Genomic DNA, 25,478 nt, shown 5'->3' with positions numbered 1-25,478 from the left:
TCAATTTTCACTAAGACACTTCAAGTAAGTCTTATTCATTTTAAACACATTAAGTAGGGGACATTGTGTCATATTGGCACGTTGTTGACAACCAGCCAAATATATAGAATGTGTGTTTTACACTCACTGATCACGTATCAAAGTAGCGAATTAAATAATGACATGTGACATACATATAAAAAAATTATCAAAAAAATATATTATGAATAAAAAAATAATTTAATTAATTTACTTTAAAAATTACCTTTCAATAAACAAAAGAAGGAAAAAGAATAAAATCTACAAGTCATTTAATTTTCTCCTCCACCATTTCCATCCTTCACCATTTCTACATCTCCTCCTCCTCTAACCACAATTACTTTGATGATCTTCTTCTTCAATTTGAAGATTATCACTACTATCATCTTTTTCCTCAAATCTATATAATCAATTTGAGTCATAAGCAAATACTCATAATCTAATTATCATACTATTACTATCTCTTCAATCCCTCAAATTCATCTTTTTGTTTCTTCAATCACCTTCACCATTGAAACTGCTCGTTTTGAAAGTTTCAAAGTACGCCAAAATTTTTTTATCAACGACAAAATCAGATCTATGAATTTATTTGAAATGAGTTCATCAAAATAGAAAAAGTTAAAAGTTTTGATAAGTAGAAAATTAGTATTTCAGAAATTGAATCTGAAAAACTTAAATAGAGAGAGGTGAAAATAGACCAACAAACATTTGAAAGATTCGATAAACTTTCGGCAATGAAACTATAAAAAAAATGGGTGGAAAAATTTGATATCATGAAGAAGATATATGCTCTAGACATAATTTGTTGATCCTTTCTTAAATTATTTTTGTTGATATATATAATTAATTTAATTTTTCACAGCAAGAAATGACAAAAAGAGAGGAGAAAGTTGAATATACAATGGTGGCAAAGCGATGGTATATGGTGGAGGAAGTGTGGGAAAGAGAGAGAAGAAAGAAAAAGGAATAAAAAAGTTTAAAAATCATATAATTATGCCTTTCACGTGCTGAAAGTAAGTATAAAACATAATATGTCAACTCAGCAAAAGGTGTCAAAATGACATAATAGGATCCTACTTATGATGTCTAAAATGAACATCGTCTAGTTGAAGTGCATATGTGAAAGTTGATGCTAATTTTAAGGGGCAACCGATGGATTTAACCATTAAGTAATGAAGGGGTAAAAGATGTTTCATAAAGTTCGAGTTTGTTTGGATTGACTTTTGACTTATGACTTATAAGCTAAATTGCATAAGTTAAGATTTCTAACTTATGACTTCTTTTTGTTATTTTGACTTTAAAATAGGTGTTTATATGCACTTTATCTAAACACTTCAAAAATGCTTAATAACTATTTTAGCTTAAAAATTCATAAAATAAGTTAATTCAAATGGACACTTAATATCGTAACAATAATTTCGATTAAAATTAATCTATTATTCAGATTAATGAGTAGGAGAGAAAACACAAGGGTGTCAAGTTATAAGAAGTAGAGAAAGAAAACAGGTTGGTGGGCGATAGCATCGAACCGTTAGAAGCAGAAAGAGTCCTTCCTCTCCTCTACCCACTTTTTAACCCCAAAATTAAACGAAACCCAAAAATCCCAAAGTCCCAAGTTAAATCTCTAATGTTTCTGTGATTTTTCCCCCTCTTTTAGATCTCTTCTTACTTGCGGATTATCGAACATACTGCCCAAATATAACCATAGGTTTTACTCAGATGTTTGGGTTGGAGTTGGACTAAAGGAAGATCAAAGCAAGACATGAATTGTTTTTTTTTTCCTTTTTCTTTACGTTTTGAGGTTGTTTTAGGGTTTTGATATGGCTACTGCAGAAGCTTTATATTTGATTCCTGCTGCTGTTCTGCGTAATCTATCTGATAAGTTGTACGAGAAGCGGAAAAATGCCGCACTTGAGGTACTTTTATTACTTTATTCTCTGCTTTTACAACTTTTTTTGTTTGGATCTTGAGTCCATATATGTTTCTCTAGTTGGAAGGGATAGTGAAGCAATTGGCAGTAGCTGGTGATCATGACAAGATCACTGCAGTCATCAATTTGTTGACCAACGAGTATACATATTCCCCGCAGGCTAATCACCGCAAAGTGAGCTTTTTTTTTCTTCTTTTAATATTTTCTGGTCAGCATTCTATTTTGACTTTTATTTGTTTAATATGGGTTTAGGGAGGGTTGATAGGATTGGCTGCTGTAACTGTTGGTTTGACTTCAGAAGCAGCTCAACATCTTGAGGTAAGGCATTGTCATGTTTAGTTTTGAGTTTTGAAAATCTTTACTAAAGAGATTAGTAGTAGGGAGGTTAGTGGTTCTTCTGTTACTTTGAGGTGTTACTAGAGAATGATTAATTAATTTGATAACTATCATGTCTAGGTCAGCTTGCTACCACCTAATTCTTTCTAACAATATTAAACAGTTGAAAATAAATCACTTGGTCTGTATTTCCTTGTTGGGATATTCTGGTCTCGCTTTCCAGCCTCATTAAAGCTAGTCACATCTTTGGGTGCAAAAGAATGATTATTGTGTTTTGTGATTCCCATGTTTTTTTTGAACTGGTAACTTTATTGTGATTCCCATATTGATTGGGTGTGAACACGTCTTAGCTTCTTAACTAATGTAGAAATTGATAAGTACGTAGAGTAAGCATGAGGATTTGACATGTATATGTAATTTCTGTATTGCAACCAAGCATAATTGAGATTGTGCATCAGAAAAGAGAGAGAGATCAAAAAGTAGTAAAGTAGACGGAAAAAATTTCAATAACAAGAATTAATTAATTCTTGATTACGAATGACATGATTAAAGAGTTTGGTGCTTCATTTAACCTAGCTAGAATTTGTTGTTTCAACACAATATCACTATTGCTTGTTCCAAACCTTCTCCAGAATGGTAAAAACTACAATTGTAGGCAATGCTTTTTTTTTTCTTTTTGCATCAATTCCTTTGATTTTACGAAAACCGTGCTTTAACAATCTGTGCTAGCTTTTGATAATTGTATGTTAGCTTTATTGTTTCTGGTGGTCATAAACCATGAAAAATTTGCTTTGTGGAGTGTAAAGAATTCTAGTGCTTAGCTTGTAGATATAGCTTAGGTATTGTGTAGATTTTAATGGATATATTGTTTGGTTAACTTTCTTCTTTCCCTTTCAGATATTTAATTTTTATGCATGTAATTTTCTTTATATATATTTAGTACTACAAAGTATTTTGATGCTTACTTGGCTTACAAGCACTTCTACAAAGACGTTGCTTTGATTTAGAGGTGACAAGCTAGTTCAAACCCATTCAACCTGCCCAGCAATTCATGGTTGGGCATGGAATGATTTTTTGATGGGTTTATTTGGTCAAAACCCATCTTGATCCATAGCAAATGATAGCCCAAACTCAACTCATCAATGCCCAAACTCAACTTGTGAGATTACCCTTCCGCAACCGTAATCTAGACAAAATGAAAACACAGGGTGAAACTTTCAAGTTTTCAACCAATCTCTCAGCTTTGAACTTCTCGTATTTACTTTTTAGGATCATGAAAAACTTTTGTGTTTGTATATTTATTGTCTATTAATTTTTAAATTGATAGTCTATTTTTTGTTACTTCTATTCATTCTTGATTTTGGTCCTTTGTATACTTTTCCATTGACCTTATAAGTCTTCATCTTTCTTTGTTGAACATTTCTTTCTTTATAATGGTCTTACTAAAAATGTACCTACTACATACTATCCTCTATTAGATTCAACTTTTGATTCTGTTATGGATCCTTATGAATATTCTAGAATATATGTAAATATATTCAATGACTTAATTTAGTCCTACTGTAATTAGGTATTGATTTCCTTCCCTTTTTAGGACATGTAAACATAGTTATTTAAATCTTAATAGCTTGAGGGAATAACCAATTAGAATTTTCTCTCAACTCTCTTCTTTCTCACATGGTATCAGAGCGTTTAGTGAGAAAACAAATTAAAAATAAGAAAATAGAATTTTCAAGCACCTTTTCAGCACCACCACTGTTTGAGGTTTCGATACTATCTAGGGGTGTTGTGCATATACCGATACCACCAGTGAAATCAGAATCCTCGTGCAACCTCAACCTGAGAAATTCTACTACTAGGGTTACTCTTGCGCCACCACCAGTTCCAGATCTCCGACGCCATACACTTCACTCATGCCACTTTCCATCCATTTTTCAGCAATCTTTTTTCATATGTGGCTCTTCAAGCTGAGTCTATACATTTTGATTCCATGACTTTTCAACAACTTCCTCTATTTTCAGCAAGAATTTCTAGATTACGCTGTTTGTTCTTCAACTTTTTTTCTCAGTTCAAAATGAGTTTTGTTTTCGACACTAGCATTCTTGAAACATCTACATTGCCATATATTTGATATTTAGTTGATTTTTACTTTGACGCATTATGTCTCTCAGATTTTATATTTTAGACATTTTTTGTGCTTAACCTATATGGTTTCCGTTTCCAGCAGAATAAACCATGGTATCTCCCTAGAACCCTTGATAGGTAGTGCAAACTACTTATCTTGGTTTTCTTCTGGTCAAATATGGTGCAAGAGATACGACCCTTGTACTATTTTATGATATAATACAAAGTTACCAAGTTCAAAAAAAAATATGGTGCAAGAGACAAGGTGTTCAAAGATCACTTAATCTACAAATCTTGATGACAAGGATAGGGGAGAACGGGAGAAGATTGATGCTCAATTATGTAGTCTATTGATTCGAAATTGATGATTATGCTTTTCTCTTACCACTTAGTTTGGGAAAAGGCTATAGAAATGACATAGCTCAATTTATAATGTGATTTCTTGGTTGTCTGTCCTTTTAAAAGCAAGACTTTGATATGCCTTACCTATCTTGGACAAGTTCACGTAAGTTCTCTATGAACTTAATGAACTAAAGCCTGCTACTTCAAGTGATAAAAATTGGAGCAACATTGGAAGATGTTTTAAGTTGTTACACTTGTTGGACTTCTATATGACCTTGACTTAGTGTGTGATCAAATTTCGGCTAACCCATTGTCCATACTTCAGATGACCTATTTGTTTGATTATTATGACAGGCTGCTCCACCTATGACGAATGTTGTCTAGTCATCCAATCTCATATGCAAACTCTTTATTGTAACATCTCTAATTAGAAATAGAAATGAAGGTTGTTCTACGAAATTTGGTCAAACCGTCAAGGTGTTGCTATTGTAACAAATTTGGCCATACTCGTGGTGTGCTACTCTTTAAATAGTAAATTAAAGAATGCTCATGTTGCTTACACCGAGATCGAATCCATTAATAACCCAACCAATAAACTGTTCTCCTTGATGAGGTAGAATAATGACTTTCTTCCATATCACGGGAGTAAGCAAACATCTCCACAATAGCTTCCATGTCTCAGATGGGTAATCATGTTGGTTGTATTTCATAGTCCATCATACTTGGTCCTTAGGTCATAGATTCAGGTGCTTCTGATCATATTTTAGTAACAAATCTTTATTGTCTAATATTACTTATTCAGTTATTCTCGATGCCTTCTCGCTGTTACGTTATCGAATGGTTCTTAGAGACTCAGGTCATGACAACTAGAGTCGGTCAAGCTACTTCCTTACCTTTTGACTCCAATGATGTTTTTTTGACCTTGGTTGTCCCTTTAGCCTTCGGTTAGTTAGTCGTTTGGTTAGAGCCTTAAAGAGTTTTTATCTTATTCTATATTGACTTCTTTGTTATATAATACTTCAACGGGGGAAGGATGATTGGCGAAGGACATGAGGCAGATAGACTTTACTGTCTCAATTCTTTCGGCTCCACGGTAGTTTGTTCAGACTCCAACTCTCCAAATTTAATCCACAGACGATTGGGAGACTCAAGTTTATTCAGACTTCAAAAGATGATACCTAGCTCGTCAAAATTATCTAAATTTGACTGCTTAGTGTCAATTGGGGAGCAAACTACTTATCCATGCGATCTTAGTAATTGTGTAGTCTCTTTTTCATTTAGCTCATTCTGATAATTAAGGTCCTAGTAGTGTTAGTTCATGTTAGGTTTTAAGTATTTTGTTAATTTCACTTATGATCATGTAAAGTGTCAATTTTCTTAATGAAAGACCATTCTAAACTATTTTCTATATTTTAAACCATTCTCATTGAGCAAATGTTCCATTGTGCTTTTAGGGGGATGCAATAGTCACATCTTGCCATCTAATTAAACATATGCTTTCCTTTGCTATTTAAAATTAGGTCCTTCACACTATTTGGTTTAGTTAACTTTGTTCTTTTTTATCATGTCTTTGGAGGAGTACATGCTTTGTGCATATCCTCGCTCTGAGAAAAGACATATTGGCTCCTCATGCTCTTAAATGTCTCTTTTGGTTACTTGAGGGTATAATAAAGATATCAACGCTGCTCACTTGACCTCTAGCAATTCCTTATGTCCTTTGATGTTACTTTCTTTGAGGTAGACACCACTCCACAACTCTTCTATAGAGCATCTAGACATTTACGAGGTTATACCGATTTAGTCAATCCCTCCACTCTATCTTCTAGATCTCTATTTGCACCACCAGTTTTTTGAGAAAAGGGTGACTTCATATTCAGAAAAGAACACACCCAAAACGACGAGGAAGAATTTTCACCAAAAGTATGGGAATTTCTTAAAGAGGACTTCAAGAGTAGAAGAGCTTTACAAGTTACCTTCACCAGCGCTAATAACCCCCCCACCCCCACTCCCACCCCCACCCCCACCCCCACCCCAAACCCCAAACTCTAGTTTACACCAAAAATAAAGCAAACTAAGACTCCGTCTCCATCTTATAAGTGTTTCTATCTTGCCATCAGAACAAATCATTTGTTATCCCTTCCTTCACCTCCACCACTTGTGACTTATGATCATTGTCTGTGCTCCTTGTTGGTAAATAGACTATTCACGCTTGTCGCTAGAGTCCTTGCATGCTATGGACTTATATCTACATAGAAGTTCTCTCACCTACTCGAGATGATATTCATTTTACGTGTAGCCCTCCCCCTATCTATACTTGTTCAGCTATCATCCTTTGTCATTTGCTGATTCTGCATTATATCATCACATTATCATTTGTTTTCTATCTTGAGGCTACAAGTGAAGGTCTTTCTTATCTAGGATGGAAACAAGCTATGGTTGAAGAGATGTCTGCCTGAGTGGTACTTGGAAGCTCATTCCTCTACCTCTAATAAGTTTACAGTTGGTTGTCGTGGGGTGTATATGGGGAAGGTTGGCCCCGATAGATATTGATCGCTTAAAGGAACGATTAGCCATTAAGGGTTATGTATATATATTTTTTTGTTTTGACTAGGTGATATTTTCTCTCTTGTGGCTAAGATTGCTTCAATATGTCTCTTTTTATCTATGACTGTTTTTGGCCATTGGCCTCTCTACCAGTTGGATATTTAAATTTCCTTCTTTCATGAGGATCATGTGAAGCATATCTGAAGCAACCACCTTGTTTTGTTGCTTAGGGGAGCTTAGCAATATGGTGTGCAGACTACAACAAGCACTTTATGACATGTAGTAGTCTCCTCTAGTATGGTTCGAGAAGTTTAGTCTAGTTATTCAGGATTTTGGCATGGTACTAAGTTAAGCTGATCATTTTGTGTTTATTATCGTGCTGCTTTAAATTTGTGGATGTTCTTGGTGGTTTATGTTGAATACATAGTCATCAAAGGTAATGATGACGAGGAAATTACCAACTTCAAAACATGACCTTTTAAATAGTTATTATTTAAATCCCAATAGCTTGAAGGAATAATCTAGCAGACTTCTGCCTTAACTCTATTCTTTTTCACATATACTATTTAGTAATTGAGGATCGATAGGAAAGCCATTACTAATGTAGAAGTATGATGATATGACTAGGTAATTTGATTATTGGTCTAACTTTTCATTGACTAAAATATACAAAAAAAAGGAAAGTTCAGTTGGACTGCATGCAAGGTTGAAAGTTGACGTTTTTTGATAACATACTGACTTCGTCTTGACCAAATTTTAGTATCTATCTATCAAAACAATTCTTTTCTCCATCAATGTCAAAAAAAATAATTCAATTTAAATGACAATTCTTTTCTCTAGATATTTTGTGGGGGCAGAAACAACCCAAGTCATCCAGCTCAATATCACTATCGTCTTTTTTGAGGTCATTTCTGGATTGCTTATTAACATGTAGAAGAGCATATATACCAGATGTGCAGTTCGAAGTATGTTGATGATCCTTTAGCTATTATAGATATTCTAGATTTGTTATAAGAATAAGTAGGATCTAGTTTAGATTTGTTGTGAGTATACAACTCCATGATGTAAATTTGAGATCCCAGCTTTTAGTGCTGAAGATATATACCCAAGACTATTACTTTATAATATATACACACACACACACACACCCGGTCAATATGATTCACAATCTTGAGGAGTTTGTAGAGATCTTATGTTGCTAGACAAGATCCTTCCCCACTACCTATCTTGGACTTCCTTTAGGTGCTAAATTCAAGTCAACTGAAATTTGGAATATGTTGTTGAGAAGGTTGAAAAGAGAAGATTTCCTTTGGCATGGTTACAAAGAGAGCAAAGGATACAATTTGGTCAATTGGGCAACAATTTTGCATAGAAAAGATAAAGGTGGCTTGGGCATCAGTGATTTGAGGAAGCATAACAACAGTCTTTTGATGAAATGGTTGTGAAGATACAGTGAGGAGAGACAAGCCTTGTGGACAGATTTGATTAAATGTAAATATGGGGAGGATCGATTCTGGTGTAGTAACATAAGCACGGATGCTTATGGAGTGGGGTTTTGGAGAGCTATTAGAAACTTATGGGCCAAGTTAGAGGTAAATTTACATATCAAGGTGGGGGATGGAAGGAGAACTAGATTCTGGTGGGATGTATGGATCAAACAAACCTCCCTAAAAGACCTCTTCCTAATCTATTTGTTTTGTGCACCAGTTCTGAGGCAATAATCAGTGATTGCTGGACAGTGCAAGGTTGGAATCTCTATTTCAGGAGACTTCTAAATGATTGGGAAATAGAAATAGTAGACAAATTGTTGGAGGAGTGGGGAATTTTAGAGGCACCAATACTGACAATGATGCTGTTAGATGGTCACACAGTAAGGATGGGATCTTCACAGTTGGCAGGGCATATAAAAAGGAGTGCAACTCGCGAAGTAGCAGATATTGGAGTTCATGGAAAAAATATCTGGAGGACTGCAGCACCAACAAAAGTTAAATGCTTTACTTGGTTGGTCATTAGAAAGGCATGCTTGACACATGAAGTCTTGAGAAAGAAAAGAAATATCATACTTCCGTGGTGCTCTTTATGGGGGAAGATAGGGTAAACTAACCGTCACCTACTCTTACATTGTACTTTCACAGCACAAATATGGTCCATGTTTCTCAACTTTTTAGAATTGAAATGGACTATGCCTGAACATACAAGCTGATTTACTTAGTTGTTGGATCAGTAGAGGAGGTAGCAAGAGACAGAAGACATGGTGGAATTTGATTCCACATTGCATTTGGTGGACAGTGTGGAAGGAGAGGAATAGTAGGAATTTTGAAGATATATCCAATTCAATTCACAAGGTTAAATGGAATTGCATTGTATCTCTATTTTTTTGGTGTAAGGAGATAGGATTAGAGGATTTAGATCAACTTTTAGAATTCTTAGGATCCTCCGCATATCCTTAATGCCGAAGAATACAATGTTTACCGGTTCTCAAGAAAAAAAGAAGAGATTTACTACATTACAGTTACAATACCTATAAATGGGGGTAGACTTACTTTGATGAACAGTGACAACCTTTAAGAGGATATTTCTTTCTGAAGAACATTAATTTCCTCTAGTGAAATCAAACAAGGTCACTCAACCTACATCCCAAGGGGGGTTGGGAATTAGAAATCTTAGACTGCATAGTAAAAACATGTTGCTGAAGTGGTTATGGAGGTATGGCCAAAATGAAGTAGGGTTCTTGAAGAAGATATTAGTTGTAAATTATGGTACCCTGAGCAATTAGTGTTCAAAGAAGAGTTCAGACACTATATGGAGTTGGCCTCTGGAAGCACATCAGTAGCTACCAGGAGGCCATCATTCCGCGTGTGTCCTTCAAAATTGCCCTTTGGTTGAATGAGCAACTGGTGTTCAAAGAAGAGCTCAGATGCTCGTGGAGTTGGCCTTTGGAAGCACATCAATAGCTACCACGTGGCTTTCTTCTCGCATGTATCCTTCATAATTGTCCATGGGTTTAAGGTTAAATTTGGGAATTTAGATGGTTGGGCAACACTTCTTTACAAGCTTCATATCTAGGACTCTATCAGATTGCCAACAATAAAGACTGCTTTGTTTGTCAATGCGGAGACAACAATGTTTGGAGCTTCTTATTTGGGAGAAACTTGAATTAATGGGAAGTCAATAATCTAGTCAGTATACTAGCCAGGGCTACACATAGACAAAATGTATTGGGGTAACTCCAAGGATGGGCAATATACCGTGAAAGGCAACTAATACCTTACGTGCTCCCAGAATTGATTGCTGGAAAGTTGATAAGCCATCAAGAGATTGTGCAGAATGATTCCAGCAATAATTTCTTAGTGTGTCCGGAGTGAAAGTAATCACAGATGTTTTGATGGGATCTCTACTTCAAATTACTCTCTTAAAGCTAGTTGTCTAGGTAACTTGCTTAGCTAGATTCTTGTCTCTTGTGAACAAATATGTTGACACTTTATTGGATTTTGTTAGCTCTTTGATTTTATCTTGGGTCTTTGTAATAGAGTTCAACTCTTTTGTATACTTTTGCTAATAGCATCCTCATGATGCTCGTTAATGATATTTATCTATTTCATAAAAGAAATGGTTGAAAGTTGACTTTTAAGAATTGTTGGCCTTTTAATTGGGAATAGATGCTTGAGTTTACGAACCTGAGGGTGTCACCTAGCTAAAGTAGTTTGAGAACTATGGGGTCTCAGTTTCATAATCCAAAGGATGCAAGAACACGAGGTGATTTCTTTCAATTTGGCCAAGCCTTGGTGGACAGAGTTACCCAATATACATGTGCTAGTGGGAGGTAACAAGTACTCTGTTGAATTTGTCTTGGTGAGCTCAAGCTGGCCGGATATGACAATTTAAAAAAATATGTCGAGTTTGCTTTGCCAAGAAATTTTTCTGAACCTTAGTGGGAAATATTGAGAAAGCTGGGCTTCTAATGATCCCATGTGTTGTTTCGCTGAAGTGCTAGGCAAATATTATTAGTGGTCAACGTTCAAGTATATGCAGCCTTACAAGTAATATAGGATGTAAGTCTAGATATTGTACCTACTAGGACTTGTTGGATTGATTGTCTAATTTTAATTATTACTTTAACTAATCAGTAGGTAACCAACAATTCTGGGAGTTATGTTTTACTATGCGAAATTTAACCAAGAAATAACTGGAAATGTTTTGTCAAGCTGAAGATTGTTTGATGTAATTCAAATGAGAGAAGTGTCTGTGGCAATTTAATAATCCGGTTGACTTATCCAATCATATGCTTAATTATCTTCTTGATAGCTAAATATGTGGCTTTTCGGCCTTGCATCAGTAATTAATTTATCTACTGGGAAGTTTAGCATATTCCATTATGCTTTGTGTTGGTGTTGGCTTGCTCCTTAAAGAAAGGATTTGGTAAAGTTATGGGCTTGCAGTACCTTTAATGCTATGGTATAAGATTGTCTTTTCTTTTATTTCGTGTATTCCTGAGCTTTTATCAATCTATTTTATCTTCTAATTCTATATTCTGTAGTCAGAGAGCTATGATTTGTGTCTTCTTCTGTAGACTAAGCTATTTCTCTGCCAAGAGTCGAGAAAAGGCTTTGATTTTCGGCATTCTTTGTTGGTAAACTGCAATAGAGAAGTTTGCTATTGGTTATGCTTTTGGGGTTTTATAATTCGAAGCAACTTTAGTCTCTTAATCTTCTTTTTCAACATGATTATTAGATTTGTTGTTGTGATTTGATTGATCTGGAAAGGTTGGTAATTGTGTTACTGGCGCTGTTAAACTTTTTTGTATTATGCCAAGTATTCCACACCTTCCTTCTCAATATGCAATTTACACCCTGCAATGTGATGTTTCAGCAAATTGTGCCGCCAGTCTTAAATTCTTTCTCAGATCAAGATAGCAGAGTGCGTTATTATGCATGTGAAGCTCTGTATAATATAGCAAAGGTGAGATATGACTTGTACTCTGCATACTTTTTTTTTGTTTCTTCTGTTTCTTTCTGACTTCAACTCTGCTACTTTTGCAGGTCGTAAGAGGAGATTTCATTGTGTTCTTCAACCAGATCTTTGATGCATTATGTAAGCTTTCAGCAGACTCAGATGCTAATGTGCAAAGTGCTGCTCATCTTTTAGATAGGCTTGTGAAGGTAAAACTAATAGTTCTTCCTGTCATTGGATGTTGTACTACTTAATTTTGCAGACTAGAGAGCAAAGGGTTAGTTGAAAGACTAGAAATGAAATATATCCAAGGATAGAGAAATTGGCATGTAATATCAACATGGGGTTGAGGGTTAAATGGTTGTGGTTGTTGAGAGTAGTTAAAATAGCATAGTTAATTATGGGTAGATTACTTGGCTTCTTTCTTTTCTCTCATTTACTTATTCTTAGTTATTGTCATTCATATGCGTTGTGTTCGCCCGAAGGAATGGACATTTGTTGAGATGGGAGTGCCGGTCTTTTGTCTCCAAAAATAACCATCTGTTTTAATCGAAAGATGTGCACACATTTGATATTTTATCTGATAAATTATTAACAGTTCAACTTTTGTGGGATGCAGGACATTGTGACAGAGAGTGATCAATTCAGGTGAGTTGTAATACTACTAATGTCTTCAACTGGAATGAATCTACCTTTTTCTGGTTGATGAATCTTAATGGAAACAACATTGAATTGATAATTTTATTTCTTATGCAGCATTGAAGAATTTATTCCATTGTTGAGAGAACGAATGAATGTCCTCAATCCTTATGTTCGCCAATTTCTCGTTGGGTGGATCACAGTTTTAGACAGTGTTCCAGATATAGATATGCTTGGTTTTCTTCCTGATTTTCTTGATGGTTAGTGCGTGTATATCAAATGTAAAGAGCCCTGTGCGATTCAATGTCCTTTTTTGCAAATCATTGTGGTCTTACTTTGATTGATCTACTGCAGGATTATTTAATATGCTGAGTGATAATAGCCATGAAATTAGACAACAGGCTGATTCTGCACTCTCTGAGTTTTTACAAGAGATTAAGAATTCTCCTGTAAGATTACTGCTGCCCCATGTGGATTATTGAGCTGTTGAATTTCAAAAAATTTCTACATAGGAATTTCATAGGAATCACACTACTTTATCCATGTGGATGATACCCAATGTCAGATGAAAAAAAGAATCAAATGTATAATTCTTTATTTTTATAATGGCCTAGTTGGGACTTGAGTGATGATGATGCAAAAAAATGTCTACTCTCAAGTGTAGCTTGTGGATATCAGTAATCTTTTAGAAGTTGTGTTTGACTTTTGATTTATACATGGTAGGGGTATCTTTTCCTATCATTTTGTGTCTCCATCCTTTCCAAGTAAGATTTTCTTTTTCTTTCGAAAAATCAGAAATGGAAAATAGAAGTGAACTCTTTTTCAGTAAATCATTTTGATAAAAAAGGAATTTTTAATAACTGTTTTTTGTAGATAAATTTTTAAAAGCAGTACTGCTTTCCAGTCTGTAGATTATGGTCGCATGGCAGAAATACTGGTACAAAGGGCAGACTCGCAGGATGAATTTACTCGGCTGACTGCTATAACTTGGGTAAGGATGTTCACATGCCTGGATCATCATGCACCTTGTCATTGTTAGCTTCATTTTCTATTGATATGAATTTGATACTTCCCTTAGCTGGGCTTTCTTTTCTATATAATAGTTTATTGTTCGTTACTTGCTTCAATTTTTCATATCCATTCTAATATACTGCTTTGCAGATAAATGAGTTTGTGAAACTTGGTGGAGATCAGCTTGTGCCTTATTATGCTGACATTTTAGGAGCAATTTTGCCCTGTATATCTGATAAGGAAGAGAAAATACGAGTTGTGAGCATACTGTCTTATAATTGTTGTACTTTGCTTTATTCCCTACTCATGCCACCTTTTCTTTTTGATGCTTGTGCTTGTTCTTCCTTCTGTATCTTCATTTTGCTCTTTAACTATTCTCTGCTTTCTCTAATCAGGTTGCACGTGAAACAAATGAAGAACTTCGAGGAATTGAGGCTGATCCAGCCGAGGGATTTGATGTGGGAGCAATCCTCTCCATTGCTATGAGGTATGAAGTTAAAGAAGGAATATAGCTTTTGATATTTTGAAATAGTTTTCCCTTGACGTTGCATTTACTATCAGAAACCAAAGAGGTTGTACAGAAGTGGCTTTCATGATGTATGTTATCTAGATTTCTTATAAACATTGTCGTATCGGTTTATCAGGCAGATGTCCAGTGAATGGGAGGCAACACGTATTGAAGCGTTGCATTGGATGTCAACCCTGTTAAATAGACATCGCTCGGAGGTAAAACTGAAAGTTTCAATTACATGATCCGTTCGTTTTTTCTTATTGCATGATGATTAAAGCTCTGTCATGGTCATGAAGGAGGTTATGTAAGTTGAGTTTTGCTTAATATCTATTATTTACACTACTTTGTGCACGTGGATACCTAACGTGAGTAGTCATAGGAATTTCAAAGACTTTCTACTGGAAAGCTGCATTACTAATATCTGAAACTTATATTTCTTTCTTTTCTTCAGAACTTTAACTTCCATTGCTGAACGTATTCAATATGTTTTGCATGGGCCGTTCCTTTGTGTTCAGTAGGAGAAAAGCCTCTGTGCTTGTCTTGCTAGTTATCTCTCTTCTTTCTACTAGGAGGATGAAGTGCAGGAGAGTGGAAGACTAGATTATTTTACTCATATTTTACCATTTGATTGTTAGATGAAATTTTTGCTTTTGTGATCTTGTTATGCTAAAATATTTTCCATGTTTGTTTGAACTTTCACAAGTAATATGATGTATGTTGTGTGTGAACATATTTTTTGATCATACTCTGATTTTGCAAATATATCGTTTTATCAGTCTATCAATAATTGCTTTCAATCACAGTTGCTTACATTTCTTTTGTTCCTGAATGCTTATCAATGTAGGTGTTCACTCTTTTTATTTTTGAGGCAGGTCTTAGTTTTTCTTAACAATGTCCTTGAAACTCTTCTAAAGGCGCTATCTGACCCCTCCGATGAGGTACTTCCTACTCCTTTGCTATGCTTAAGATGATGTAGTTTGCCTAGATGATGTCACTAGGTTCACAGTTATGATCAACACAAGTTATATTTCACAGTACTATTGTGATGGACCTTTCTGTGACAACCTTGTGTTTCTTTCTGATTTTCTTGTCCCTTGGTCGGCTTTTGAAACTCAACTTTTAGCTGTATCTATGGGCTTTCTCAATGATGTAATTTAGTTTAAAAAATTTTGATGTTACAAGTGGTTCTTTTCCTTTTTCTCTTTTGTTATTTTCTTGGCCCTTCGTTATATCAGTGTTACACATAACAGCCAATTAGATTTTTCTACATTGTCTCTGATCCTCATGTTTTATGAAATTGTAAAACACCAGCATCATTGGTATTGCTTCAAGCCTTGCAAATATTTTCCGTTTTGTGAAATAAATCAAAAGCCCGCTGATTGTCTTCCTATACTTCAACTTTTCTACTATGTAATGATTGGCTGTTATTTTTAGTTTATTCCTATGAATATCTTCCTATCTGATGAAGGAATGCAAGTTGAAATCATTCTTGATCTGGTTAATCCTTCCTAGTTTTAAGTTTAGTGAACTACATATTCTGATAATTGCCCATCTCTCATATTTCATCTTAGTCCAGATTAGCCCTACTTTTAAAGAAAGTTAAAGATAATGATCATTGTATTAATGGTTTTGATCTAATGTCAACCTCCTTTAGTCGGAAGGGGCTTTATTTGGAAGGGAGTGGAGAAATGAGGGTGGGGTTTTTCGGTTATGATTGATGTTACTGGGAAAATTTTTAGGTGCTTAAATTATAAGGATAGAATGCTTGATTGAATCTTCACATCTGCTATTTTGTGGGTTGTGATTGTATAAAGAATTTTCCCATTTATATATTGAGTGTTGATTCTTTTTCAGGTAGTTCTTTTGGTGCTCAAGGTGCATGCATGTATAGCTGAAGACCCTCAACACTTCCGCCAGCTTGTCGTGTTCCTGGTTCACAACTTTCAGCTTGATCACTCACTCCTGGAAAAGTAAATGTTTTTCTTCTGTTCGTTTTTTGGGTGCTGAAATATTTGTGCCTTTTAATTATTGAGGTCCTTTTCTGTTGAGATCTTACCTTCTAATTTTCATCTCAGACGTGGAGCTTTGATAATTCGTCGGCTGTGTGTCCTCCTAAATGCTGAAAGAGTTTATCGTGAACTGTCTACCATACTTGAAGGGGAATCAGATTTGGATTTTGCATCTATCATGGTTCAGGTTTCACTTTTGACATATTATTTTGTGAGAGACTTGTCTTGATTCTGTCAAATGGGTCGAAATAGTTAGTGAGTTATATTGATTTGTTAAGTATAACTTATTGGAGAAACTTATCAAAAAACATATTAGAGAACTTAGAACTATGACGCTCTCCTCGGGTCGGTTTCACATTTCCAATGCTCAAAGAAAAGGCTGAGCATCTGCTTATTTCTATTTCAGGCCTTAAACTTGATTTTGCTTACTGCATCTGAGTTGTCTGACCTTCGAGATCTTCTTAAACAATCGCTGGTCAATGCTGATGGGAAGAACTTATTTCTTTCCTTGTATGCATCATGGTGCCATTCTCCAATGGCAATAATCAGCCTCTGCCTATTAGCTCAGGTAAGCTAGAACTCTTTTCGTTTTTGAGATAGCAGGTAAGAACTTTCACTTGTCTTTCTCAAGCCTTTTCACCTTTTTCTCTTTTTGAACTGAACAAATCTTCGTCCTTATTTTTCTTGGGATTTCCCTACAGGCTTATCAACATGCAAGTTCTGTTATCCATCTGTTGGTTGAGGAAGACATCAATGTGAAGTTCTTAGTCCAACTGGATAAGTTGATCCATCTTCTGGAAACTCCGACCTTTGCTTACCTTAGGCTGCAGGTATTTTGGTTTTGTGAAATTTGTTTTTTTTTTTGGTAGATAATTTAATTTATATTGAGAAAAGCTTCCCATATACAAGAGATATATCAAAAAGTAAGAATTTACATCAAAAACATAATTCTCTGCGAAAGATACCCAGTCATCTACACAAATAGGTATCTCGAGGGTGCACCAAAAAGCAATCGAAGGCAATATGCTATAGGTTACTCCTCATATGCACAAATCAGTTTCAATTTGCTCATATACCCTCCTATTGCTTGCCCTCCATACGACCTACATAAGAGCTAGTGGTACAACCTCCCGTGCCTTTTGTCTTCTTATCCTACTTTTAGCTGCTCAGCTGTGCAACACAGCTTACAGTTGACCACTCTCCAGGGACCTGTTGGCACTTTAACATGCACTAAATGATCAATTTCTTCATCCGAGCATTTACACATATAGCACCTACTAACAAAAGTAGTTCTCTTGCTCGAATTCTCAGCTATCTGAATCGCTCCCCTCACTGCGAACCAAGAAACTTTTATGGGTGCCTTGGGAATCCAAACGATTAAGTGTTGAAACGTGTCTCCTCTCTCACCTCCAGGAATCCTGAGTAGAGGTTGATATGGTCTGCTTGTATAGTAAGTAGTAACTTCAGCTAACTTTGGAATTTCTCCTCCTGGTCTTCTATGTTTTGTTCATTATGCTTTTGGCAGAAGCATTTTTTTTGTGAACTTAAAATATTAATATTGATGAAGGAAGTGTTTCCTTCTCCTTCTCTTTAAGTTATATGTTCCTTCTTTTATCCCAATATAATCTGTAGAGACCAGCTATTTCAGCTAAAAAATGAGATGTCAATGATGAAAACTGCTGAATCTGAAGCAACAAGGGAACATTACTAGTGGTTGTATTTTAGAATTAAGCTGCATTGTGTTAATTTTTGATTCCTAGATGCTTTGAATGCTATAAAGTTCATGTTATTGCATCATTCATCAATATATTAGAAGCACATTTCTTTGTTCTGGTGTGTTTGATGGAGCATGCCAAAGAACCAAAAAGCTTCTGGTCTACATTTCACAAGTAAACAAGCATGAAACAACTTGGAGTGAAGAAGATTGTATTATTATCGACATATCTTCTTCTCAAAACAATTTTACATGCCACCACGAAAAGGTTGATATAGGGTGTCATCTCAATTCTGGACAAGTGCATCACCAGCTGCCTTACACCTATCATCGAATGGACTGTCTTAACATTTGTATACCCTAAGTAACCATAAAGATGTAACCATGATACATGAAATTTATCAATTTTAAGATTGAAATCATATGGCATATTGTCCTAATCATGAATGTGGAACCATAAAGTGAAACATCAAAGGTTTCTAAACAGTTATTATATAACCATAATACTGTCAAATGACACATGCACATGTCTAGACTAAGCACAGGGACATCTCCCAGCTATGCGAAATATTTAACTATACTGCCCTGGCAATGATAATCGGGCTCAGCAAAAGCTGACAAGGGAGGAACTGAAACTGATAAAATATCGGATGTACAAAAGATAAGAGAAACTCTAAAATCTAAGAACAAGGACGTAAAGATAGGAGATCGACACAAAAAACGATGTTACTGGCAACAATAGCTATATTAAAGCTAAAACATCCAATTAAGAATCCAAACAAGCACCAAATTTGTCAAGGCCCATAAGAGAAACAAATTCCTCAAGCACGAGATCTATCAGTAGATAACCTTCATGAGGAAAGATCTTCAAGCAAGCAGTCTCTTAAACATTCAATAACAACAAAGGCCATAGCTAGCCTACGCTCACAAGAGGTTCACTCAATAATTCTGCATAGCCTCAAAATAATCTTATAACTATTTAAGTCTAAACGATTTATTCTCCTCTATTTATAGCCTAGCTAATTATTACAAAAATACTTCTAATGAAATAAGCACCTTCCTAGTCGAGAAACTTTCATATCTAGAATAGCTACATTACATTCATAGCCTCTTTTTCCCTGCTCCGAGTAGTCTTCCATTTGTAGCCTCGTACTTCCACTTGAGTATGTTTGTGATCCTCAAGGCTTCACTCCAAGTTCCCTCCAAGCCCCCAACATAGCAACTTGATGAGACGCTCTTGAGCTCCTTAGCTTGCATGGGGTGTTGTGAAAGGTGCTCGCCTTTCGCCTTTGGCAACAAGGTGAGGCGAGGCGAGGCGAGGCGAGGAGACTAGGAAATGGCGAGCTATGGCGATGACAAGGCGACTGGCTTCACCTTTTTTATTATTATCATTATTGTTGTTATTATTTTTTAAGGTCTGATTCAGTGTTGTGAAAAGCGCAAAAAAGCGCGCTTCGAAGCGAGGCGACACCAGTGCGCTTCTTTCTCCTGAGGCGATGCGATCTGAAAAAGGCGCTCGCTTCAGATAAAGAAGCGAGAAGCGACACTAAGGCAAAAGCGCAATAAAGCAGTCTCCTATCCCAAGTTTCTTTCTCTGCATGAATCAAGTTCTTCGACAGGACCATCCCGACCGAGGGCTAATCATAGATCTACTATGGTCTTTTTTTTGAGCGCATCTTTCTCATATCGATCAAGGCTTTCCTTGAGTTAGAAATAAGGGGCAAGAAGCAAGGGCGTAGCAGCTGCGCAGAGATAAACCTCCTTTGGGCTGGAAGATAAGATTTATGCAGTCCATAGAAAAAGAAAAAGAAGAAAGTATTCGGAAGCCAAGTTCTCAAATCAATCTATTCGAGCCCTTGAAAGCTGTAGAATTGCTTTTTATAAAAAAGCGACAACTAGGGTCTTTTTAAAAAAAAATTAGGTTTTTTTTCTTTAAAAAAATCTGAAATATACAATATAACTTAATTTTTCTTTCACTACCTTCTTTCGCTTCTTCTGTCTTCACGACCGCGGCTGAGACTCCGTCTCTCTTCACACCTCAACCGTGATTGCAGGTAAGTTGTAGCCGATGTTTAGTAGTTCACACCTCTTTGTGAGTTTCTTTTCTCCTGAAATATACAATCTTCGCCTTTGCTTCATTTCTGTGAGTTTCTTTTCTCTTCAAAAAGTGTACGAAGGAGAAAGTCTCACTTGTGGTGATGTTTCTGTGGCAAGTGGTGTTGAGGAGAATATTTATAGATTTAGGGGGAGTACTTTAAGGGGCAAGGAAAGAGGAGTTGGAGGTTCTAGTTCAAGTCGAAACCTTGTTGATGAGCCTTCTGATGATGAAGAAGATGATGACCAAGTAGAATCCTTGGTTATGGCACTTGAAGAGTTTGAGGATCTTGTTGAAGAATAGGAGTTTGACTCTTTGTGATTTAATTATGTTTTTTATTTTTTGCTTTATATGTTATGACTTATGAGTATTATTGACTATCTATTTTCTTTTAATCTAAGACTATATTACATCTATATAGTTATTTAATATTTTCTTATTTTTATACTAAATGTCGCTTTTTTTAAAAAAGCGCGCGCTTCGCTTCACGCTTCTCGCTTCATGCTTCTCGCTTCTGTGAAGCAAGCCCTCGTCGCTTTTTTCCGCTTCTCGCTTCCCAAAACACTGGTATGATTTAGTAATTAAATGCCAAAATAAGGGGTTTTTTGGGGTACTTCTGCAAACTTTCACCTTCGCGACCTGCACTGTTCTTCTCCTCAGTTGCGACGCTCAAGCTTCTTCTCGGCTGCTGCTATTTCGTGACTGTTGCCAGGTACGAGATGAGCTCCTCTTTTCTTCTTCTTCTTCTTCTTCTTCTTCTTCTTCTTCTTCTTCTTCTTCTTCAGTTCTTCGGTTCTTCTCTTCTTCTTCTTTTGTAGTTCTTCTCTTATTTCTTCTTCTCTTCTTCTTCCTGACCTCCTTTTTACTGTGCTCTGTTTTCCAGTGGTAATGTAGTAGTGACCTGATCCTCTGTTTTCAGTTGTAGTGATAGAGTGCGCTGTTCTGTTGCAGTGTTCATTGCTCACTGAAAGCTGCCTATATTTTTTTTAAAAAGAAATTTAATCCTTCTTTAATTACTTCTTCCCTACTTAATTTAGTTATACTAATTAATATAGTATTTGGAGTTCTAGTATTGCTTTTATAGTTTTAGAGTTCTAATGTTGCTTGTCAATTGTCTTATCAATTATTGAGTCATTCAAGTTCTAGACTTTTAGTATCTATCATTAGTTTTTGAATTGAAATATTTGCTAATATATGTTATTGCTATTAAGATTTTAGATATTATATATGCATTAAAATTTTAAATTTTTGGTATTAATTGGCGCCTTAATTCAAAAAGGCGAGCGCCTCGTGGCGAGGCAAGCCCTCCTTTTTGTCGTCTTTCGCTGTCCTAAACACTGGCGTGCATGCATCAGGAATCAGCAGCGATCTCCAGGTTGATGGTTGGTGTGTGCAAATGAAGTGTGGACCTAATTCGAGTTGTGCCTTCTATATTCCATAGTGTGAAATGAAATAAGTCATACATAGTTTTTTTGTGGTTGGATGTACTGATTGTGCTCAACTTATTGATTATATCACTACATTTGAGGGAGTTAGTTATATACTGTTTTCTTGCAGCTTCTTGAACCTGGAAGATACATATGGTTGTTAAAAGCTTTGTATGGCCTGCTGATGCTCCTACCGCAGGTATGTTGTGAATTGGTTCTCCATTGACTTTGAATTGAAGTACCTTGCACCAAATATATTCTCATTTTTTGTAAGATTTTCTGCTTTAGAAGAGGTGTAAAAGAGGTAAAGAACTTCTGGGAAAAAAAATGGTTCTCCACAAGGAAATCCAATCATCTCCGCTAATATCTCATAGGTGCTCCTAAAATGTACAAGAACATTTAAGGTTCTTTAATCTGTACCAAGATAATTTACCCCTTTCAAAAGATCGTGATTTCTTCCTCTCCATATGAGTAACAAAAATTGTGGAGGGTCATTTCCATCTTGCTCATTTTCCTCCAAAATGAGCAACTTTGCAGCAGCTCTCAATCAAGGTCCTAAAACTTCTGGGCCATACTTTATAGCCTGTGTTCCATCTGACAGTAAAGTAAAGTGGTTCACATCCTTCCCTGCCCTTAAACTTGAGCTAACATGAATTTTCTCCCCTATGTTCTATTGATATAAGACCTCATCTGTTTTTATTAAGATTAAGATGTCTAATCCTATATACACATCTGGAACTTGAGCTGACATGAATTTCTTCCCCTATGTTTGTTTAATCAATGTAAGTTCCCATTTCTTTTTATTAATATTATGACGTCTAATTTGTCTAATCTGAATATATATCTGAATATTAAGATGTTGCATTAAGACTTGATTAAAAAATGATTAAGAGCATTTGTTTTCTTAACATTTTGAATGTATAGACTTGTCTTTATTTTAATTATTATATGAAATACTCCTATGTTTCTTTTATGTGTCTTAATTTGATCGGCCATTGAGTTTAAGAAAGGTAAAGAAGACTTTTAAATCTTGTGGTACGAAAATAAATATATGTGTAATGTACCAAAATATCTTTAAAGCTTGTGGTCTTAAATAAGCCATGTGGATGTTGGAATTAAAAAGCTGTTAAATATAGAAATTGACATTATTTTTAAACAAACTAAAAGAAAAAGTAAGACACTTAAATTGAGTAAGAGGGAATATATAATTCATATAAAATGTTATTCCCTCCGTTTCGATTTGTCTGTCTTACTTTCCTTTTTAGTCCGTTTGAAAAAAAAATGTCTCTCCTTTCTTGGTAACTCTTTAATTCTAACTATGTTTAAGACCACAAGATTAAATGACATTTTGGTATATTCTTACATATCTTTAGTTTTAGACCACATAATTCAAGTCTTCTTTACTACAACGAAGGGTGTGGCTAGTGGTCAATGAAGTGGTAGAACCATGAGGATCACATTCAATTCTCAACGGGACAAAAAACACTAGGTGACTCTTTCCATCTGTCCTAAGCCTTGGTGTACAGAACTACCTGGTACATGTTACTAGCTGGAGGTGGTAGGTATCCCTAGAATTAGTTGAGGTGTGGCAGGGACACCACAATCATCAAAATAATATATACTTTCCTTAAATTTCATGTCAAGTCAAAGCCAAACATTTACCTATGAAGACACGTTTCTAGCGTCGACCTTAAATGCTCCCCTCTTGGACTTTCCGTTTTGGCCCAACTGTAGAACTCAAGACATTGCCCAATGACTTTGGCATGTTTGTTTAACTTTTAAAAACTATCAAGTGTTCTTTTGCCTCTTCCATTAATATCTCCTTGTATAGCATCCGTTGTCTACCTGACAGGATCAAATGTTTTAGAAATGGAAAGAAATGAAATATAAATTAAAAAATAAAAAATAAACTTTTAGAAATTTTAGAATAATAACAATAAGAACAGAATTTAAAATAAATTGGAATAAAAAATAAATTAAAATGAAAATATATAAATATAAATAAAAAGAAATTAAAAAATAATCAGCTTGTAATTATACTATGTAATTACCGGCAATTCATAGCCCCTCCCTAAGAATTGGAGACTAATTGTTTCATGCGAATTACCACCAATTACCTACTAACCAATTAATCACATGGCCAACCAAATATGCCAGATAATGTAAATGTAATTACACTTAGTTAGACCAAATCCAATTAACAAGTGACTTTTCAAAGAAGCCCTAAATCACAATGAAAGACAAAATTGGTTTACACGTTAAAAATTTCAGTTTTTATTTTTCTGAATTCGAAACCAAACCAAAAAATCAAACAAAGTAAATTGTAAATTGTAAATTATTAATCCAAAATCAAATAAAAAATCAGTCCAAATTAGAATCGGTTCAATTTGGTTTGGTTTTTAGGTTTAATCCTAATAGTGCACACACACCTATGTATAATTATTGATGCTTTAGTCTAAAAATTGTTATAGTTGATACTTTAGTCTTAAAAATGTTATCATTGATGCTTAGCTGACATGTCGTATGTGTGTGGCTGAGCTGGTAAATTTCAAAATGTTCGTCCCTGTACTGCAATTATATGTGCATGTTTGCTAATTTAAAATATCTTTAATCAATTGGTGCAGCAAAGTGCAGCCTTTAAGATTCTCCGCACTCGTTTGAAAACTGTGCCTTCATACTCCTTCAAGGAAGAGAATTTTTGGAGAATTTCATCTGGGATTCCGTATTCTCAATATAATTATGGTGGTGGAGGAGGGGGGTCACAAATACTTGAAGAGGGAGACCTGAATGAAAATCCAAATTCGCTCGACATGCATAATGGGATAAACTTTGCCTTGAAGCTGCAGCAGTTTCGGCAAATTCAGAAGCAACATCATTTGCATTCAAAGTCACAGACTCAATCACGCTTTGTTTCTAGTTCATCTGCGAAGGTGTTGCTCTGCTTACTCAATTTACTGATAATGTTTGACGTATTCACTGTTACTTTGATATTGAACTTGTATAATTAAAGGTTTATTCAGAGGGGAATTAAATTTTTTGAGATAACTGATTTTGCTCAAGCTAGAAGAATAAATTTGATATGGGGAAGGACGGGTTGGCGGGCTGTATAAACAAGTTGTGCATGGACTACTGTTACTCATTCTCTTATCCTCTTCTATATTCAGGATGTACAAATAGCAGAAGAATTAAAACGATCTGTGGACTTGAATAGGCCCCCTTCAAGATCGTCTCATAGAGGCTTGGGACAGATGTAACTCTTGACTGTGACTGCTGATTATATGGGTTATCATAGTATTCTTGTAAGTTGTAAATTATCCTAGTAGCTTGTGAGGGAAGATGAGGGAGGGAAGATGGGCGTATTAATTCATATATATCCAAGCAATTTCTTTTTTTCTTTTCAAAGGATATTTAGGGGAACATTGTCTATGTGGTTCTATTATTTTTGTTGTATACCATATGGGCAAACATGTATGTTTGTAGGACTATAATATATACATTGTATATGAACAGTTCGTTTTATTCATACTACTGCTAATATGGTTTAAATATAAATGTTTAATTATTCATCAATCATTATGGTTAACAGTTCCTTTCTTTTAGGGGAACATTGTCTATGTGAATCTATTATTTTTGTTGTATACAATATGTGCAAAACATGTATGTTTGTAGGACTATAATAAATACTTTGTCAATGAACAGTTCGTTTTATTCTTACTACTTCTGCTATTATAGTTTAAATATAAATATTTAATGATTCATCAACCATTATGGTACAGTTCCTTCCTGGGATTGCGCTGGGGCTGCAAACATTGGTAATTGATTATTGGT

At 35.3% G+C, this 25,478-nt stretch overlaps 1 protein-coding gene across 1 annotated transcript; it reads left to right on the top strand.

Annotated features, from left to right (window-relative positions):
• The first annotated feature begins 1,472 nt into the window (after nt 1–1,472).
• Nucleotides 1,473–25,220, top strand: LOC101261230 (protein VAC14 homolog). The gene is made up of 20 exons (XM_004239211.5): nt 1,473–1,934; nt 2,009–2,122; nt 2,201–2,266; nt 12,164–12,253; nt 12,334–12,453; nt 12,864–12,892; nt 13,001–13,143; nt 13,238–13,332; nt 13,788–13,874; nt 14,045–14,152; nt 14,290–14,381; nt 14,539–14,620; nt 15,278–15,343; nt 16,260–16,375; nt 16,481–16,601; nt 16,821–16,982; nt 17,116–17,244; nt 21,781–21,849; nt 24,275–24,580; nt 24,815–25,220. The coding sequence occupies exons 1-20, from the start codon at nt 1,839–1,841 to the stop codon at nt 24,902–24,904; spliced, it is 2,181 nt and encodes a 726-aa protein (XP_004239259.1). The 5' UTR covers nt 1,473–1,838; the 3' UTR covers nt 24,905–25,220.
• Nucleotides 25,221–25,478: the final 258 nt, after the last annotated feature.

This window comes from Solanum lycopersicum, chromosome 5 (assembly GCF_036512215.1).
Source record: "Solanum lycopersicum chromosome 5, SLM_r2.1".
Lineage (NCBI taxonomy): Eukaryota > Viridiplantae > Streptophyta > Magnoliopsida > Solanales > Solanaceae > Solanum > Solanum lycopersicum.
Note: the sequence above shows the minus strand (reverse complement) of the source record. Positions and strands in the feature narration are given on the sequence as shown.